General features: G+C 32.4%; 1 protein-coding gene and 2 long non-coding RNA genes across 4 annotated transcripts; 1 reads left to right on the top strand and 2 right to left on the bottom strand.

Moving 5' to 3' along the window:
• Nucleotides 1–3,044: 3,044 nt before the first annotated feature.
• LOC130014741 (uncharacterized) lies at nucleotides 3,045–6,078 on the bottom strand. 2 transcript variants are annotated; one of them, XR_007633059.2, is made up of 3 exons: nucleotides 5,901–6,078; nucleotides 5,728–5,810; nucleotides 3,045–3,305 (listed from the first exon to the last, which is right to left on the bottom strand). It is a non-coding gene; the product is annotated as an uncharacterized LOC130014741 (long non-coding RNA). The 2 variants fall into 2 exon arrangements; XR_008791079.1 differs by lacking the exon at nucleotides 5,901–6,078 and having other exon boundaries at nucleotides 5,728–5,894.
• Nucleotides 6,079–10,322: 4,244 nt separating this feature from the next.
• Nucleotides 10,323–13,368, bottom strand: LOC126655574 (uncharacterized). The gene is made up of 3 exons (XR_008791086.1): nucleotides 13,179–13,368; nucleotides 13,006–13,088; nucleotides 10,323–10,583 (listed from the first exon to the last, which is right to left on the bottom strand). It is a non-coding gene; the product is annotated as an uncharacterized LOC126655574 (long non-coding RNA).
• Nucleotides 13,369–17,046: 3,678 nt separating this feature from the next.
• Nucleotides 17,047–19,835, top strand: LOC126656455 (uncharacterized). Its single transcript, XM_050351028.1, has 3 exons — nucleotides 17,047–17,371; nucleotides 18,515–18,658; nucleotides 19,505–19,835. The coding sequence occupies exons 1-3, from the start codon at nucleotides 17,096–17,098 to the stop codon at nucleotides 19,604–19,606; spliced, it is 522 nt and encodes a 173-aa protein (XP_050206985.1). The 5' UTR covers nucleotides 17,047–17,095; the 3' UTR covers nucleotides 19,607–19,835.
• The last annotated feature ends 2,306 nt before the right edge of the window (nucleotides 19,836–22,141 follow it).

The raw sequence follows: 22,141 nt of genomic DNA, 5'->3' as shown, positions 1-22,141 counted from the left end.
GTTTTTGTATTTAATATACAAGACTGCTTTAGAGATTTGCAATCCAAATCTCGATATATTGCGATTTGCATTACACTACTCGTCATTCTATATACTTGTCGTGTTACATACGTATATTTCATATAGGCCTAACAAGATGATCAGTCTTGTCCTATGCCTCTATATACAGAGTCTCTGTCTGAGCTTACTTACGTTGGAAAACTCATCCGTTTAAAACCACGATACTTTTCATTTCTCAAATCATGTCATAATTGTGCACCGGTGTGATGACTTCTCTCATCACAAGAGTTGCAATGACACTCCTCTTTTCTTTTCAGACACACAATGTATATGATGCATGTCCTACTAGTGAATGCAATATGGATGTAGTGATGCAATTCTATTCGTGTCAATGCAATGTCATTATGAATCGTGTCCGGGCACAATCATGTCTTTTCAAAACATTTTATTTCGATCAAATACCTTTCCTTTCATAAAATGGGGTTTACGTAAGTTTCTCTCGACATACGACTCTGCACTATCTATTAACTATCTTTCTATCGTTCGCAACTATTTACATTCTTTACATATGTAAATATGTAACTCTATACACATGATTCTGACATCGTTCGAAAGACACGTCATAAACGTTCGTGTTTACACTAGGCTAGCTCAAAAGGTCTGATCACTTTCGAGGTTCTAGTGTTTGGACTTCATGATGTTCGTCTCGATTACATCGTATATCTGGTTGTGTCTAACCAGAAGTCATCGCGATAAACTCCGTCTTTAAGGAGATGGTTGGTTTGTGTCACCCGTTGTATCCTATCACGAGGGGTGTTGCATTACATGACGTAATGACTATACTGCTCCCATCGTAAGTATTCGTTCGTCATAGCTTAACAGCTATCCATGTCCCTTCTACCGCATTGTGGCATAGAGGACTCGCAAAGTTAGAACTTCCTTGTTTCGACTGCAAACCAATAGTTCTTGCCTCCTTGGATACTTTCCTTGTCCATCTTTTATATAAATCCAACGATATCGCCCTTCAATCTCTTTACTGCTCTTATACTACTTATCATCTATTACTAGACTTTATGTGTTTTTCTTTATCGTATCTCTCGATCTATATACTTTATTTACTCATTCCTGATGAGTTTCTTAATCCATTCAACCTTTCTTGTTATATACTGCCTTTAATAGTGTCATCACTTTCATCTTTACTACTTATCTCGCTTACCCCTTATCGACTATCAGGTCTATTAACCCGTTCTCTTCTATTTATTCTTATCTATCCCCTTGTCCTTGCGGAGAGCTTTGCCAACTCCTATGGCACTTGCTAACATCCTTTATAATCTTTACGATATCCTAATTCTTGTGATCACCTTCGTATTCGAATCCTCCTTACCACCGTATTGGCCCCTAACACGTATTCACATTAGTTCCCTTTGGACATTGCTTTTCTTCTTATTATATTCTCACTATTCACCTTATTGCGATTCGTCCTTTGGGTTACTATTTACTGTAACACTAACCCTTGGGTTATACTTGCTGTTAATATCTTACTCTTCACTTCTTTCTAGAAACTCTAGTGTATCCTTTGATCCATCAGACTCCTTTTGGGGTATAACTCCATGTATGCTAATATCCATCTCTATTTGTGTTTCTCTCTTCACGTTGATACTGTCTTTGTATCAACTGCCCCATCATTGGCATACAATTCCTTATATCAGTTATTTCTGCTGTTAACTGATTAATATTGACATTGGATTGTTGCGGCACTCCGGGTGCCCATATATTTCCACTATGTCTATACCAGGTTCTTCTTGATCTTTGCCTCGTCCCTGGCCTCTATCGGCCGAATGGATTAGGTTACATTGACCTTCATTACTTCTGGCTTCTCCTTGGGCCTCGTGCACTTAATGTGCAACAACACGTGCTCGAGTGATTCTTTGTTCATAGTATGGCGGATATATATAAAGGAATCACGATGAATTCCTTAAAATATAGCACATACTAGTCATCACAAATAACAGTCATCCGCGTAAGTTGGATCCTTAGGGATACCTCCTTCCTCTAGGCTTTCTACGATTACATCTCGTATTGCAAGTCTTCTGAGTGTTCTTACTCATTGTAGACTTAGCAAAACATCAAAACATATAATCATGATATATATGTTCTACGCGCGTCACTATCGTGGCTATAAGCAATCTATGTTGACCGAGTTCAAAGAAAATCTGTGTCTCCTAGATTTTCCTTGGTTACGCATTGTATCTTAAGTTTTGCGTGCATTCCGCTCACATAGACTTAACCAAGCATCAAGAATATCTAAGCGTAACGTACATGTTCTATTCGTACTCTATGCATATCTATAAACAATATATGTTGATCAAATCCCAAAACAATCAGTGTCACCTAGATTTTCTTCGGCTATTTCGCGTATTTTAAGTCTCGCGAGCTTTTGGTTCGCCACGGACTTAGCAAATTAAGCAACACTCAATTATAAAGCACAAATCCTATTCACAACAATCCATCATGGTATACACATTTCATGTATTATATAAATTACCACAGGTTTACGTACCTGTGAGCATATCACTCTCCTGAGTGATCGCACTGCAAAACAATTCATATCTTATTCATCAATCATATAATATTCAATCAACTCGATCATAATCCATAACGATATTTTTATACAATATGAGTCTCGAGAGTGTACAACTCTTCGCAGACTATATATACTAGAAAGCGTATTGCTCATTCGAGTAAACACGGTTCATAGATTGTGTAATACCCACATCTAACTCGACTCCTAAAAGCACATATAGAAGAGGACATTTTTGTAAAACGTTTCAAAACTCGATAAAAACGATGATAACGTTCAAAAGACATGACTGGAAATCCCTATAATCCGCAGTAGTTCTTAGCTTAACCTAGTGACATCATACCTAGGAACTACAGACATCAATCGTATACAGACAATGGCCTATGAATCTAAACCATTGCTCTGATACCAACTTTGTCACGACCCAAATTTTTGAGCCGCGACCGGCGCTAGGGAATGGGAGTGGTAGCTCCAAATCCCGTAGCAAGCCTAAAAACCTGTGTAAATTTTTTTCGCAAATCAAAACATATTTCATATATTAAAATACATGTGACCCCATTTACAAATAATATCAGAGTTAAAAACGCGTTATACAAAATTCTAGTTAAAATATCTAGACTACTGCGGACCGCTAGAATGAAAACCTTCTTTTTCTTCTTATACAAATGACTTCCGAGAATTAAAACTTCGGAAGCTTAACTCTTCAAATCATATCATACCATCCCTGAAAAATGGGAGGAGCAACGGGGTCAGTATAAAACTGAGTGAGTTCACCAAATTACACGCAATATCACATAAAGGGTTAAAACATTTGAAAACCCATTTTATATATAGAAAATACTCTTTTGAAATCATATTGCATACTTTATTTACTTTCCTTCATAAATCTTTGTTTATTTCATAAACTTATAGTTTATACGTATTTGGCATCTTCGATTTCTTGTTATGGTGTTGATATTTTTCTTTCTCGTTTTGTTGCATTAGTTTTCAACAGAATCTTAATCTTAGTTTATATCATCACGATTCTAAGTCGAATTAAATCATTGGCAAGTCTCTTGTGACTTGATCCTTATGGTTGGGTCCCGAGATAGTTCAACCGAGTTACCTTCAACCATATGGTACAGTCCCGAGATAATTCAACCGAGTTACTTGTACCATTTCTCAATCCCAAACGATCGATAGGAGTCCCGAGATAATTCTACCGAGTTACTCCTTAGACACGGGTCCCGAGATAGTTCAACCGAGTTACCTTCGTGTCTACATTCGGACTCTGCACCCTGCAGGTCTTTTGAACTTAATTGTCGATTCATATGATTCCTATTGACATTTAATAGGAGTGTTTGTTCACATAGTGTCTCGATCTTGTTTCGTATTGATTCTCGATGTATCACACTTACTTTTTATTTCGTATGAGTTCCGAGGATTATCATCGAGAATGGATGAGATACAGGTCCCGGGATAATTCTACCGAATTCAACCTTGTATCTCAGTTCTTATTATTTTGTGTACCGTAGTACAATTCTCATTTCACGTTTTTGTATTTTTCGTTTTGTTATATTGATCCTTTATGGACCATGGCATGCACATTACAATCTACAAGCATACATCTATAACACACGCACGTATGGGTATTTATTATGTTTGATAGTACATATCGGAATGTACTATATTTCTTTATTCATATTTGATCTGATACTTGTGTATTATTCGATATTCGATTTATTAGTACATATAGGAATGTACTGTACTTTTCTTATTTGTATTTGGTTCAATTTACGTTATTTTACTTTACCCATCCCCGGTACCTTAACATTTATGTTATTATCAAATTAATACATTACGATAAAACATCATTTTCAAAACATACATACGCATACAATTTAAAAACAAACTTTTCAGATATATAAATATTCATATAGCTTTTCGTATTAAAATACGTAGCTTTATGAATATTAGCGAGTAATTTAAAGTGTACTCACCACTTGCTATCCAAATTCTTTAAATAAGCACGACGATATCTCGATCCATTCGCCTCGAGCCTTATCGATAGTCGCTTCTTCGAGTCTACGCAATTTCGATAACGCTACGAATTAATAAAATTTCTAAGTATAATTAATTTATCAAAAAGCTAATTTTCTAGTCTACTTCGGCTAACAAAACTCTTATCTAAAGATAGTCCGACCCCAAAACAAAATTGACATTCTTAAAGTTTAGAATGTCGCCTTCAACTTTCGTTTAGGTCTCGGACCATGAAACGCACCCGAAAGTGTCGAAAACTAGCTCATAAGTTATTTCCTGGGAGCTGTTTACAAGTGCAGGGCAGACTGCACAATAATTTGTTCTGTCCAAAATGAACATCCTAGAGTCCGATTCAACAAAAACTCAAACTTAGACAATTATAGTTAACATCCTTAAGTTTCCGTACCAATAAACGGAACTTAATTTGGACTCATACAGCCCGAGATATTGCCCTTGCAATATCGCTGTTTGCAAGACATTTTATGCAAAACGTCAATTCAATTTAGAACTTATTACGCAACAAGATTAACTATTGATACCGAATTATAACCTCAACATAATTCAGACACCTCGATTAAGCCATCTCTTAACAACTTACTCAATTCATTTCAAACCATTTCTTTCCACTTTTCTATGATAATACACATATCCGCATAACCATCTTTGTGCATAGCACGGCTGCCTACACCGACTACAACCAAAGATTTATTCAATTAACCTATCAAATAGCCATATTTTTCTCTGAAAATTTTATGGCACTTATATAGCATATATTTCTAAGTGTATACCAAAAATTAGGCCAAACTAATGTGTTTAAGGTCCTCAAATAATTAACTTACAGCAGCAGCCTTACACAATTTGCAAACAGAGCACTAGGTGCTATTTAATTTTTATCTCAATATCAGAAACATGAAAAATTCTGAAATGTTTTATACACCAACTTAACTCATATACTCAGAACATATAAAAATTCCAGCTCAAACAAACATTTCTAAGTATTTCGAAAAATTCTAGTTGTAGACAGCATCAATTCAACACCAAACCAGAAAATCCAACTTCAAACTTAACCAATACTCCACTCAATTCAATCAATTCATTACCAAAAGTCCAAAATTCTGAATTTATACCTTTTCTTGATGGGATAACCCTTTGGTTGAATGAATTCCTCCATGAACAACCATCAAAATACTCCCTTCAAGCTTTCAATAACCTATGAACATCAAACACCATAAAACCTCAATTCCTCAACCAAAACCGAAATAAAAACTCTGAAACCCTAATTATATACTGAACTTATTACCTTAAATTGATACTATATATCAATAGAGGATCCTTCCCTCGTTCCGTGGCCACAAGAATCGCTCAATTCGGATCAAAATTGAGTGAGTTATGACCATTTAAAATTTGCTTGATGTTCTTCCATGGAGAAAGGGTGAAGGACGAATTTTAGGAGCTGAAAATGATATGCTTGCCGAGTTTAAACTCATATGCAAGTGTCTTAAATAGGTGAGGCAAAAGTCTCCTTTAGTCCTTGAGTTTGTCACCTCCTCAACTTTCACTTTATAACTTTTATTTCGTCCAATTTAGTCCACTAATCCTTTAATCATTCGATTCTCGATAAATTCCGTATTATTTATTTCCCAAATAAATAACAATAGTATCATACCTTATAATATCACCCTCCAACAATTTATTTTGGCAATTTTGGCCAAAAACGCTCAAATTTCCATTTTGAGCTAACTTGCACTTTTTCTCACTTTTTCGTCCAATTTTCATTTTAATGACTATCAATAACAACTTTACCGATATTATTTTCTTATCTTGAGAAAATAGAGTAAAACACAACTTCCTCCGGAAGTTTGTGGTTAAAAGTCCACTTTAGTCCTTAAAGTGGCTAATTTGCACTTTAACCCTTATTCTTAACTAATCGTCAAACTTTCTTCTAAAACGATTTTGTATACTTACGAAACTTGACGATCATTTATTAATAATATTTCACGGACCTTGACGTGAATATTATTAACTCTGGCTTTTCAAATTATTTTATTTTATTCCCTTTTTGTCTTGATTAAATCCAATTTTCGCATAATAATTTTTCATTTAAATTATTATTCTACGATAATTCCAATAGACCCGCTTCGGTCTAAGTCCTTATTATCCAATCCTAATCTGATATTATCGTTCTTAATCTTTACGATTATGCCTCGTGGCACTACACGTAATACCTCAAAAATTTAGGTGATTACAATCTTCCCTCCTTATAAAAATTCGTCCTCGAATTTTCATAATCTTCTAATATCACTTAATCAAACTTTATCATTCACTTCCTTCCATACTTCCGCTGCGGTACTCTGATTAATTATTCACCAACTGTTAACTTTATAGTTAGGTTTACACAATCATTCATCTAATACTGTTTTTAGGTGAAAGTGTCTCGATATACTTATCGAGTAACTTCTTATGCTAACCATCATAACCATCTTATTACTACTTGATTCATAATTATTATGAATCAATTCTCTTTATTCGACCTTTTTGAACAACGTATGTTTGTTCGTAGTGTTCATATCCCCTAACGTAACTAACTTCTATGTTCGATTTCCTCGTCCTAGAGGTAAACGTTCTTCGAGTTTAAACGTGGCCGCTATCACTTTACATGTTTGTAAAGTAGCGTCGTTGCTTTTGTATTTAATATACAAGACTGCTTTAGAGATTTGCAATCCAAATCTCGATATATTGCGATTTGCATTACACTACTCGCCATTCTATATACTTGTCGTGTTACATACGTATATTTCATATAGGCCTAACAAGATGATCAGTCTTGTCCTATGCCTCTATATACAGAGTCTCTGTCTGAGCTTACTTACGTTGGAAAACTCATCCGTTTAAAACCACGATACTTTTCATTTCTCAAATCATGTCATAATTGTGCACCGGTGTGATGACTTCTCTCATCACAAGAGTTGCAATGACACTCCTCTTTTCTTTTCAGACACACAATGTATATGATGCATGTCCTACTAGTGAATGCAATATGGATGTAGTGATGCAATTCTATTCGTGTCAATGCAATGTCATTATGAATCGTGTCCGGGCACAATCATGTCTTTTCAAAACATTTTATTTCGATCAAATACCTTTCCTTTCATAAAATGGGGTTTACGTAAGTTTCTCTCGACATACGACTCTGCACTATCTATTAACTATCTTTCTATCGTTCGCAACTATTTACATTCTTTACATATGTAAATATGTAACTCTATACACATGATTCTGACATCGTTCGAAAGACACGTCATAAACGTTCGTGTTTACACTAGGCTAGCTCAAAAGGTCTGATCACTTTCGAGGTTCTAGTGTTTGGACTTCATGATGTTCGTCTCGATTACATCGTATATCTGGTTGTGTCTAACCAGAAGTCATCGCGATAAACTCCGTCTTTAAGGAGATGGTTGGTTTGTGTCACCCGTTGTATCCTATCACGAGGGGTGTTGCATTACATGACGTAATGACTATACTGCTCCCATCGTAAGTATTCGTTCGTCATAGCTTAACAGCTATCCATGTCCCTTCTACCGCATTGTGGCATAGAGGACTCGCAAAGTTAGAACTTCCTTGTTTCGACTGCAAACCAATAGTTCTTGCCTCCTTGGATACTTTCCTTGTCCATCTTTTATATAAATCCAACGATATCGCCCTTCAATCTCTTTACTGCTCTTATACTTCTTATCATCTATTACTAGACTTTATGTGTTTTTCTTTATCGTATCTCTCGATCTATATACTTTATTTACTCATTCCTGATGAGTTTCTTAATCCATTCAACCTTTCTTGTTATATACTGCCTTTAATAGTGTCATCACTTTCATCTTTACTACTTATCTCGCTTACCCCTTATCGACTATCAGGTCTATTAACCCGTTCTCTTCTATTTATTCTTATCTATCCCCTTGTCCTTGCGGAGAGCTTTGCCAACTCCTATGGCACTTGCTAACATCCTTTATAATCTTTACGATATCCTAATTCTTGTGATCACCTTCGTATTCGAATCCTCCTTACCACCGTATTGGCCCCTAACACGTATTCACATTAGTTCCCTTTGGACATTGCTTTTCTTCTTATTATATTCTCACTATTCACCTTATTGCGATTCGTCCTTTGGGTTACTATTTACTGTAACACTAACCCTTGGGTTATACTTGCTGTTAATATCTTACTCTTCACTTCTTTCTAGAAACTCTAGTGTATCCTTTGATCCATCAGACTCCTTTTGGGGTATAACTCCATGTATGCTAATATCCATCTCTATTTGTGTTTCTCTCTTCACGTTGATACTGTCTTTGTATCAACTGCCCCATCATTGGCATACAATTCCTTATATCAGTTATTTCTGCTGTTAACTGATTAATATTGACATTGGATTGTTGCGGCACTCCGGGTGCCCATATATTTCCACTATGTCTATACCAGGTTCTTCTTGATCTTTGCCTCGTCCCTGGCCTCTATCGGCCGAATGGATTAGGTTACATTGACCTTCATTACTTCTGGCTTCTCCTTGGGCCTCGTGCACTTAATGTGCAACAACACGTGCTCGAGTGATTCTTTGTTCATAGTATGGCGGATATATATAAAGGAATCACGATGAATTCCTTAAAATATAGCACATACTAGTCATCACAAATAACAGTCATCCGCGTAAGTTGGATCCTTAGGGATACCTCCTTCCTCTAGGCTTTCTACGATTACATCTCGTATTGCAAGTCTTCTGAGTGTTCTTACTCATTGTAGACTTAGCAAAACATCAAAACATATAATCATGATATATATGTTCTACGCGCGTCACTATCGTGGCTATAAGCAATCTATGTTGACCGAGTTCAAAGAAAATCTGTGTCTCCTAGATTTTCCTTGGTTACGCATTGTATCTTAAGTTCTGCGTGCATTCCGCTCACATAGACTTAACCAAGCATCAAGAATATCTAAGCGTAACGTACATGTTCTATTCGTATTCTATGCATATCTATAAACAATATATGTTGATCAAATCCCAAAACAATCAGTGTCACCTAGATTTTCTTCGGCTATTTCGCGTATTTTAAGTCTCGCGAGCTTTTGGTTCGCCACGGACTTAGCAAATTAAGCAACACTCAATTATAAAGCACAAATCCTATTCACAACAATCCATCATGGTATACACATTTCATGTATTATATAAATTACCACAGGTTTACGTACCTGTGAGCATATCACTCTCCTGAGTGATCGCACTGCAAAACAATTCATATCTTATTCACCAATCATATAATATTCAATCAACTCGATCATAATCCATAACGATATTTTTATACAATATGAGTCTCGAGAGTGTACAACTCTTCGCAGACTATATATACTAGAAAGCGTATTGCTCATTCGAGTAAACACGGTTCATAGATTGTGTAATACCCACATCTAACTCGACTCCTAAAAGCACATATAGAAGAGGACATTTTTGTAAAACGTTTCAAAACTCGATAAAAACGATGATAACGTTCAAAAGACATGACTGGAAATCCCTATAATCCGCAGTAGTTCTTAGCTTAACCTAGTGACATCATACCTAGGAACTACAGACATCAATCGTATACAGACAATGGCCTATGAATCTAAACCATTGCTCTGATACCAACTTTGTCACGACCCAAATTTTTGAGCCGCGACCGGCGCTAGGGAATGGGAGTGGTAGCTCCAAATCCCGTAGCAAGCCTAAAAACCTGTGTAAATTTTTTTCGCAAATCAAAACATATTTCATATATTAAAATACATGTGACCCCATTTACAAATAATATCAGAGTTAAAAACGCGTTATACAAAATTCTAGTTAAAATATCTAGACTACTGCGGACCGCTAGAATGAAAACCTTCTTTTTCTTCTTATACAAATGACTTCCGAGAATTAAAACTTCGGAAGCTTAACTCTTCAAATCATATCATACCATCCCTGAAAAATGGGAGGAGCAACGGGGTCAGTATAAAACTGAGTGAGTTCACCAAATTACACGCAATATCACATAAAGGGTTAAAACATTTGAAAACCCATTTTATATATAGAAAATACTCTTTTGAAATCATATTGCATACTTTATTTACTTTCCTTCATAAATCTTTGTTTATTTCATAAACTTATAGTTTATACGTATTTGGCATCTTCGATTTCTTGTTATGGTGTTGATATTTTTCTTTCTCGTTTTGTTGCATTAGTTTTCAACAAAATCTTAATCTTAGTTTATATCATCACGATTCTAAGTCGAATTAAATCATTGGCAAGTCTCTTGTGACTTGATCCTTATGGTTGGGTCCCGAGATAGTTCAACCGAGTTACCTTCAACCATATGGTACAGTCCCGAGATAATTCAACCGAGTTACTTGTACCATTTCTCAATCCCAAACGATCGATAGGAGTCCCGAGATAATTCTACCGAGTTACTCCTTAGACACGGGTCCCGAGATAGTTCAACCGAGTTACCTTCGTGTCTACATTCGGACTCTGCACCCTGCAGGTCTTTTGAACTTAATTGTCGATTCATATGATTCCTATTGACATTTAATAGGAGTGTTTGTTCACATAGTGTCTCGATCTTGTTTCGTATTGATTCTCGATGTATCACACTTACTTTTTATTTCGTATGAGTTCCGAGGATTATCATCGAGAATGGATGAGATACAGGTCCCGGGATAATTCTACCGAATTCAACCTTGTATCTCAGTTCTTATTATTTTGTGTACCGTAGTACAATTCTCATTTCACGTTTTTGTATTTTTCGTTTTGTTATATTGATCCTTTATGGACCATGGCATGCACATTACAATCTACAAGCATACATCTATAACACACGCACGTATGGGTATTTATTATGTTTGATAGTACATATCGGAATGTACTATATTTCTTTATTCATATTTGATCTGATACTTGTGTATTATTCGATATTCGATTTATTAGTACATATAGGAATGTACTGTACTTTTCTTATTTGTATTTGGTTCAATTTACGTTATTTTACTTTACCCATCCCCGGTACCTTAACATTTATGTTATTATCAAATTAATACATTACGATAAAACATCATTTTCAAAACATACATACGCATACAATTTAAAAACAAACTTTTCAGATATATAAATATTCATATAGCTTTTCGTATTAAAATACGTAGCTTTATGAATATTAGCGAGTAATTTAAAGTGTACTCACCACTTGCTATCCAAATTCTTTAAATAAGCACGACGATATCTCGATCCATTCGCCTCGAGCCTTATCGATAGTCGCTTCTTCGAGTCTACGCAATTTCGATAACGCTACGAATTAATAAAATTTCTAAGTATAATTAATTTATCAAAAAGCTAATTTTCTAGTCTACTTCGGCTAACAAAACTCTTATCTAAAGATAGTCCGACCCCAAAACAAAATTGACATTCTTAAAGTTTAGAATGTCGCCTTCAACTTTCGTTTAGGTCTCGGACCATGAAACGCACCCGAAAGTGTCGAAAACTAGCTCATAAGTTATTTCCTGGGAGCTGTTTACAAGTGCAGGGCAGACTGCACAATAATTTGTTCTGTCCAAAATGAACATCCTAGAGTCCGATTCAACAAAAACTCAAACTTAGACAATTATAGTTAACATCCTTAAGTTTCCGTACCAATAAACGGAACTTAATTTGGACTCATACAGCCCGAGATATTGCCCTTGCAATATCGCTGTTTGCAAGACATTTTATGCAAAACGTCAATTCAATTTAGAACTTATTACGCAACAAGATTAACTATTGATACCGAATTATAACCTCAACATAATTCAGACACCTCGATTAAGCCATCTCTTAACAACTTACTCAATTCATTTCAAACCATTTCTTTCCACTTTTCTATGATAATACACATATCCGCATAACCATCTTTGTGCATAGCACGGCTGCCTACACCGACTACAACCAAAGATTTATTCAATTAACCTATCAAATAGCCATATTTTTCTCTGAAAATTTTATGGCACTTATATAGCATATATTTCTAATTGTATACCAAAAATTAGGCCAAACTAATGTGTTTAAGGTCCTCAAATAATTAACTTACAGCAGCAGCCTTACACAATTTGCAAACAGAGCACTAGGTGCTATTTAATTTTTATCTCAATATCAGAAACATGAAATATTCTGAAATTTTTTATACACCAACTTAACTCATATACTCAGAACATATAAAAATTCCAGCTCAAACAAACATTTCTAAGTATTTCGAAAAATTCTAGTTGTAGACAGCATCAATTCAACACCAAACCAGAAAATCCAACTTCAAACTTAACCAATACTCCACTCAATTCAATCAATTCATTACCAAAAGTCCAAAATTCTGAATTTATACCTTTTCTTGATGGGATAACCCTTTGGTTGAATGAATTCCTCCATGAACAACCATCAAAATACTCCCTTCAAGCTTTCAATAACCTATGAACATCAAACACCATAAAACCTCAATTCCTCAACCAAAACCGAAATAAAAACTCTGAAACCCTAATTATATACTGAACTTATTACCTTAAATTGATACTATATATCAATAGAGGATCCTTCCCTCGTTCCGTGGCCACAAGAATCGCTCAATTCGGATCAAAATTGAGTGAGTTATGACCATTTGAAATTTGCTTGATGTTCTTCCATGGAGAAAGGGTGAAGGACGAATTTTAGGAGCTGAAAATGATATGCTTGCCGAGTTTAAACTCATATGCAAGTGTCTTAAATAGGTGAGGCAAAAGTCTCCTTTAGTCCTTGAGTTTGTCACCTCCTCAACTTTCACTTTATAACTTTTATTTCGTCCAATTTAGTCCACTAATCCTTTAATCATTCGATTCTCGATAAATTCCGTATTATTTATTTCCCAAATAAATAACAATAGTATCATACCTTATAATATCACCCTCCAACAATTTATTTTGGCAATTTTGGCCAAAAATGCTCAAATTTCCATTTTGAGCTAACTTGCACTTTTTCTCACTTTTTCGTCCAATTTTCATTTTAATGACTATCAATAACAACTTTACCGATATTATTTTCTTATCTTGAGAAAATAGAGTAAAACACAACTTCCTCCGGAAGTTTGTGGTTAAAAGTCCACTTTAGTCCTTAAAGTGGCTAATTTGCACTTTAACCCTTATTCTTAACTAATCGTCAAACTTTCTTCTAAAACGATTTTGTATACTTACGAAACTTGACGATCATTTATTAATAATATTTCACGGACCTTGACGTGAATATTATTAACTCTGGCTTTTCAAATTATTTTATTTTATTCCCTTTTTGTCTTGATTAAATCCAATTTTCGCATAATAATTTTTCATTTAAATTATTATTCTACGATAATTCCAATAGACCCGCTTCGGTCTAAGTCCTTATTATCCAATCCTAATCTGATATTATCGTTCTTAATATTTACGATTATGCCTCGTGGCACTACACGTAATACCTCAAAAATTTAGGTTATTACATCTTAGGTTTTCGTTTCGAAACTTAGTAGGATCAAAAGTTTAAGGCTGATTTAAAATATGAAAAATTAACTACTAATTGCTAACTATTAATGTAATTATATTCTATCTTTATAAAGAAAAATAAATTTATTGTTTTAATGGCTGGTCATTATTATTTTATCAAAGATAGAATTACACTATTAAATATTAGTTGTCAGTGTTAAATTTTTTTGAAAAAAATTCATTTTTTCAGCCCACTAGCTGATAGAGGGGTGGGTTGAACCCACACCCTCTCCAGATGCAAAGTGAAGCGCGGTCAACCAGGCCAATACTCACTTGCGGCCTGTCACTATTAAAAACGCAAAACAATCGCAAGATAAAAGTGATTTTTGTAGTTTAATCTATACTATATATAAAAGCACGGATGGGGGGGGGACAGGCAAATTTACTGAATAATCCTTTTCAATTTATTACTAAATAAAGGTTTTATAGTCATTAACTAATTAGTTATTTAATTAATCACTATTGTAATTAAAGTCTTAATTAGAATAGGTAGCTAAATTATCTCCAATTTAATTTTTAGTATGTAAAAAATAACTAAATTGTCTCCAAATTAGTAGGAATACTTATCTTTTAGTTTGATTTAACTACAAATTTAAATTACTGTATTTGGTCAATATATTATTATTTAAATTTCTATCTTATTATTTTTAAAGATATTATAATAAAATTAAATTAATTATTTAATTACAGTTATTATAAAACCAAAAGAAGAATAAATTCAGTATGGAAAAAAAAAATTAATAACCGAATATATTATATTTACTTTTACAAATTTTTTAACTAATTTATCTATACTATATATAAAAGCACGGATGGGGGGGGGGGGGGGGGACAGGCAAATTTACTGAATAATCCTTTTCAATTTATTACTAAATAAAGGTTTTATAGTCATTAACTAATTAGTTATTTAATTAATCACTATTGTAATTAAAGTCTTAATTAGAATAATTAGCTAAATTATCTCCAATTTAATTTTTAGTATGTAAAAAATAACTAAATTGTCTCCAAATTAGTAGGAATACTTATCTTTTAGTTTGATTTAACTACAAATTTAAATTACTGTATTTGGTCAATATATTATTATTTAAATTTCTATCTTATTATTTTTAAAGATATTATAATAAAATTAAGTTAATTATTTAATTACAGTTATTATAAAACCAAAAGAAGAATAAATTCAGTATGGAAAAAAAATTAATAACCGAATATATTATATTTACTTTTACAAATTTTTTAACTAATTTAATATTAATTATAAATAAACAATTGATATAATTATAATAAATTTATTTATATGTATATGGACGAGTTACGTTACGAGCCACATGCATAGCACGTAATGCGAAACTAGTGTTTTAAAAAGAGAGAATAGTTTAAATGTTAAGAAACAGAGAAAGCATTAATAGTTATATCCAAACAGCAAATAAGATGGATGGATAATCTAATTGAAAACCTATCTACCTATCTTATTTTTATATAAATTAGTCCATAATTAATAAAAACATCTTGAAATCTTAAAAACCTACCTAATTTTATAAAATATTTGTATGTTATTATTGAAATAATTTGTTATTATAGAAGATTTAATAAAATAAAATTTAATAAAAGAATCTTTAAATATGAACTAATGTATTATAAAAATTACATGAGACACTCCATTGTATTTTATTTTTGAGAGATTCTTAGTTAGACTAAGTCTAACACGTCATCCGTGAACTAACCTATCACATTATGACACGTCATTAAAATAGTGGCACTATTATAATTTTGTTTATTATTTATTTACACTTTTGAATAGCAATATTACGATAGTGCCATTATTTTAATGACGTGTCATAATATAATAGGTTTAGTCCACGGATGACGTGGTAGACTGAGTCTACCTAAGAATTTCTCTTTTTTTTTATTAATTAGACTCTTCAATTTTTTTATATGCTTCTTAGATATGATTATATGAATTGCAAAATCAACGGAGTAAACTATGAAAATTATTGTCAGTGGTATTTCTGAAGAAAAAAACAGTTTTGTTATAGTTATGAGTAGGTAAAATTATTTTGATTTTGTAAAACTATCAAATAAAAATGTTTTATTTAATGCCATTTTCTCTTCTTCTTTTTTGACGTAAGAAATAATCTTTCATTAATATCAAGCAATTACAAGTGTAAGAATTTAAAAAAGATATAACCGTTTCTAATAATCTGATATAGAATAAGATACAAAACTTTATTCGCAGATCGCCTTACAAGATAAAAAAAATTAAAATTACATAACTGATCTATCATAATAAGAATTTAAATTCTTTGTTATCTAACAGAAGACTCACAAATCCTACATAAAAAGAAAAAAATAAACTTTTCATATAAAAAAAACAACAAAATTTTTATAAGGAAAGACAATCGCAATAATAAAAAATATCAAAACAAAACTAATATAACCTTCAAACGATTTCATCTTCAGTATTGAAATGTCTCAATCTATCTCTAATTCTTTGTTCGTATATATATTAAAATTGTGTCCCGTTAAAAAATTTACCAATAAAAAAAAAAGAGTCGTCTATTTTTTTTTTGACAAGAGTCGTCTATTTATTTTATTCTAGATAAACAATGCAATAAGCCAGCAAGCACATTGCTAAATTGTATAGTAAATTGATAATTATAAATGAAATGGATACATTTGTACTTTATGAATTAATAATTGTGGGGTCCAAGAATCCCACTTTTACTCTATCTAAATCCGTTTCTATTATGATTTACAAACATAATAATCGAGAAACTAATTGTATATAAAAATGACAATATTTAATTAATTAAAATAAAATAAAATTTGATATCTTACCTCTTGAAAATATTTTCTATAAATACTGCCTCAGCTTCCCTTCATCATACATCCTAAGCTTGTTTCATCAAATCCCCAATTCATCAATTCATAATGGCTCTGTCTTTGTCTTCTGCAATGCTTATCATTTGCTTTCCGATTTTGTTGCTCGTCGGAGATGCAGTGCGCGAAATGCCCGATCAAGTGTCGATGCCAAACACAAAACTCAGCAATGTCACAGACAATACTAGACTTGGATATTACGTTCAAGTAGCAACTTTAAGATTTCCTATTTTCACTAGAACAAGCTGGGCTGGTGACTGTTTTCAAAGCAACTCTGGTTGGCTGTCAACTAATATAGATTACTCAGCTGGCTGGATTATGATTGAGGTATATAAAAACACCAATTTTTTTTATTTTGTAATTTCTATGAATGAATTGAGTTCATATATTTTCTTAATAGTACACCATTCATTTTTATGACTAGCGTAAAATTATATATCCTCTTTTAAAATATTGGCTCGGTCACTGGGTTGATCGACATATATAACTGTCTATAAATAGCATGTACTACTGTATATAAATATGTCTCTAATTTTATTTTTGATAAATAATGAATATATTATCTCATCAACAAAAAGTTGATGGCAAAACAAAGCGGGCGAAAAATAATGTCTAAGAAGAATTATAAAAACAAGCCAATAATAAAAAGATCATTTTATGAAGACTTGATGGCGAAAAAAATTCAAACTTTTACAATTTGTTGTAGTTTAAACCAAAATTTTTAAATTTTGTAATAATATACATATTCTGAATTTTTTATTACAATAATAGCCAAGCTCGAATTTTTTTTTTGTAAATTTAGCCACCAATTTAGCTATTATTACAATAAAAATGCAATTTGAGTATTAATATAAAAATTAAAAGATTTAGATTAAATTGCAACAAGTCATAAAGTTTTGATTTTTTTAACCATACCTTTTATGAATCAGGGAATTTTGGATGGTAAATTTGCAAAAATAACCACCTTACAAATGCAATTATAAACGAGACAAACAGATACGTCTATAAATACGTTTCTTATGAAACTATTTCTGATAGCATGTACTATTGTATGCAAATATGTTTGCAATTAATAAACTTTTGGTGTTCTTGAACTTTTTAAAAATGACAATATATTGGTTCAACAAAAATTTATATCAATATAGTGTCTGAATTTGTTAAATAATTACAAATTAGTTGTTGCGGCCGCTTTCATTCTGATAGCAAGTAAAAATGTCGGTAAGTCATCTATATATTTCAGCCATGTATTACGTCATGTCATCCTTTCCTGACATAAACCGGATGGAACAAATAACTTGTAATTATTTAACAAGTTCACTTACTATTATGATATAAATTTTTGTTGAGACATCATATTGTCATTTTTTTAAAATGTTCAGATACTAAAGATTTATTAATCCCAATACGTTTTTCTCTTAATTTTTTAAAATCTCATGGCTTGAATTCTTGTATTTTTTTTTTTTTTTGCAGAGTACAAATCCAAGAAGCTATACATGTACAGATTCTTATGAATTTAGAGCAGGAAGTGAAGTGATAGCAACAGACACTTTCTATACCACTTTAACAAATCCACATGAAACAATGTTTTTTCCAACATCTGCACAAAAACATGAAGTAAGTCTTTTCACTTTTAATCATAATTTAAAAACTTTCAATCTTTATCAGTCTGTCTATCTCCGTTATGAAGAAAACAATATCATTTTAGTTTAATATCTTATAAATACCAAATCTTTTCAAGTGAGATCAATTTTAACTAAATCTTTTAAAAATAACAATTTTTGTCAATTTTTAATAAATACTTAATTTTATCCAATCGTATATATTTTTCAAGAAACACTAATTTTTTTAATTTGTTTCAATTATACTATTTCGTAATTTAAACTCTAATTTTAAGTTTTTTTTTTCAAATGAAAAAAGATTAAATTTGGTTAGGATTGAAAATAAAGTAAAAGAATTTGATATTTATTTTGAAAAGAATGAGTGGTTGACTACAATTGAAATGTACTTGTAAACTTGTTAGAATTGGTGTATTTGAGAGTTATGGTTATAATTGACCTTACTCGAAAAAAATTGATGTTTTTTAAAAAAATAGGCTTAAACTTTTTTCTATTCACTATTTTTTAAAATATATTTATAAACAATTGATTAGTATGATCGTCAATTTTATAATTTATAATAACTATATTAAAATTTTAATCTATTTAAAATTATAAAATTTCGCTTTCCTATTTGAACCAATTAAAGCAATACACTAAGCAATTCATATCGGATCGGACGCATTTTAGATATAATTATCAAAATTTATAAAATTAACGGAACAAATTATCCAATTTTTTTAAAAAGAAAATATACTTATAATAATAGTCAAATTTATGAATAGAAAAATCATTTTGCCTAATTTAAATACATAATCGTACCATTTCTGAAGTTTAATATACAATTTCATTTCATTGACATCAGATACATGTAAACGGAATTGGCGTTTTTTTGAAAAAGTCATCTGTAACCAAAGGCGACGAGAGTGGACGTGACCTTCTAAAACAGGTGGTGGAGACAATTTGAATGGTAAAATAAACGGCCGGCGAGCTTACTCGTTAGTTTGCTATAAATAATTGAAATAAAAAGCTTTATGTTGCTTTATCGTTGTTTAAAGTTACTGTCTGTATAAAATAAAATTCACACATGTTTATAAACATGGGAATTTTATTTCTGCTTGTGACTTATTGTCCCATAATATGATGATGTTGCAATTTGAATTCGAGCTAATGGCATCTGCTTTGTGTTTCTTTTTCATTGAATTATCGATAGATATTTGATATATGATATATATTATCAACTACTAATAATTTAATTCAAGTCCGGAACTAGATTATACGAATATTATTTGTTTTACCAAAGATAGACCTCTAGCAGAAATTAATTGTTATTATATTAACTATTTTTAAACCAGACAAACACGGCATGCGAAAGTTGAGATCGAACACTCAACCTCGTTTTTACAACTGAGAGGCTTAGCCATTAGGCTAAGCAAGTACTACGAACCATCAAGTTTGAAGACATTGCAAAAAAAACTGATCTTTTAAAACAATACACATAATTAAATGGAGATCCAAAAACAAAGAATTAAATACAAATAAAATTATAAACTATACACTATTGTGTAATTTCAGTGTGAATTGTTTAAATTTTTTAAATTCAGAATATAATCTTTATTTAAAAATAAAATTCACTGATGAAAAATTCAATCAATCACTATTCGGGAGGACGCTGAATCTATCTTACCATACCTTTCATTTAAATAACTTGTTATAAAAAATTTGGTTTAATACACTTTTCGAGTTTCATCTTATTTTTATAATAATTAGCACATACTGTAAAATAAAATCATTTGTTAGTTTAGCCTTTTAATAGGGACAATTACGTAAAATATAATCACATTTACACCTATTTTAAATTTAATCACATTTATTAAAAGGTTTTTTTTTGTTCAATCAACCAAAAGGCAGCAACTCTTTATTGCTAAAGGGGACAATAACCCAAGAACACAGCAAGACAAAAGCCAAAAGGCTGAAACAAACTACAACCCATCTGGGCAAGACAAAAAAAAGAAAAACTGCCTAAACAAACAGGCTAAGAACCAAACAAAACAACCCAGAAGGGCTAAACAGAAACAAACTAGCTACTGGCTAGGCACAAACAAAAACTACTGACACGCCAGAAGGAAAACATCAACTCCTCCTCAAATTCACAGCCATTCTGATCTCATTCCAGACAAGCTCCACAGGCAGAAGGGTCTGATTGAAAATGATTTCATTCCTTACTTTCCATATAAAGTATATAGCAGTAGAGAACATAATCTTCCTGGTTCTAGACATACCAGATCTCCCACATGTTCTCCTGATGAAATAACTGACTTCTCTGTTCCAAGAAGTAATGCCTCTATTAATGCCCAGCTCTTCAAGAGCTTTCTTCCAAATAACCTGAGAATAATTGCAGGAGAAGAACAAATGGTCCACTGTCTCAACATTTTTATTACAAAAGCTGCAAATCTCAGAATCAATAATCTTCCACTTGAACAACTTGTCTTTTGTGAGCAATCTCTTCTTCATACAGAGCCACACAATGAAAGAATATCTTGAAACATATCCTTTAAACCACACCATCTTGTACCAAGTAACTCTAGGAGGCTTCAAAACTAATTCAGAATAAAGGTTTTTAATGGAAAAGACTTTACTCTTGTCATCCCTCCAACTCACTCTATCCTGCAAATCACAACTAACTTTGAAGTTCTTTATGACATAATCCCACACATTCTGAGTTTCTTCATCAATAGGGTCTGGAAGTCTCCAGTTTCCATTCCTCCAAAGCCTGCTCACTTTAGCATCTTTCTGGACTTCTGTATCTTTTATATTCACCTCAGGGAATCTCTCAGATAAAGACTTCCCATCTGGCCAAGGGTCAAACCAGAAGGAGAAGATATTCCCATGCCCAGCTTATATTCAAAAAAAGATTTCACCTTATCCTTATATTCAGCAGGTTATTCCAAGACCAGGAGCAATCAGCAGGTTTGCAAATTCCCCAAAAGCTCATCCTCTTTAATTTATTATCAATAACCCACTTGGCCCAAAGAGTAGGTTTGAGAGTTACAACACTCCAAATATGCTTAGTTACAGCTGCTATATTCCAAATAAGAATGTTTTTTATGCCCAAACCACCACACTTTTTGTCACAGCAGATATATGTCCATCTAACAAGGTTTTTGCTTTTGCTAGGATCATTGCCATTCCATAAGAACCTCCTACAAGAACTCTCAACACCAGCTATAACACTTTTTGGGAGAATGAAAATGGTGCACCAGTAAATATGCATGCTCATAAGCACTACACTAATAAGTTGAAGTCTTCCTGCATAGGACAGACATTTGGCAGCCCAAGTAGAAATTCTCTGAGTGATTCTACTAACAAGGTCATTACAATGACTGCTAGATAATATGGAAGTAATGAGGGACAAACCTAAATACTTAACAGGTAACTCTCCCTGTTGAAATCCCATAACAGAAAAGATTTCAGTTCTAACACTATTGTTGACACCATCAAA

Source organism: Mercurialis annua, linkage group LG7 (genome assembly GCF_937616625.2).
Source record: "Mercurialis annua linkage group LG7, ddMerAnnu1.2, whole genome shotgun sequence".
NCBI lineage: Eukaryota > Viridiplantae > Streptophyta > Magnoliopsida > Malpighiales > Euphorbiaceae > Mercurialis > Mercurialis annua.
This window is presented reverse-complemented; position numbering and strand designations above follow the sequence as displayed.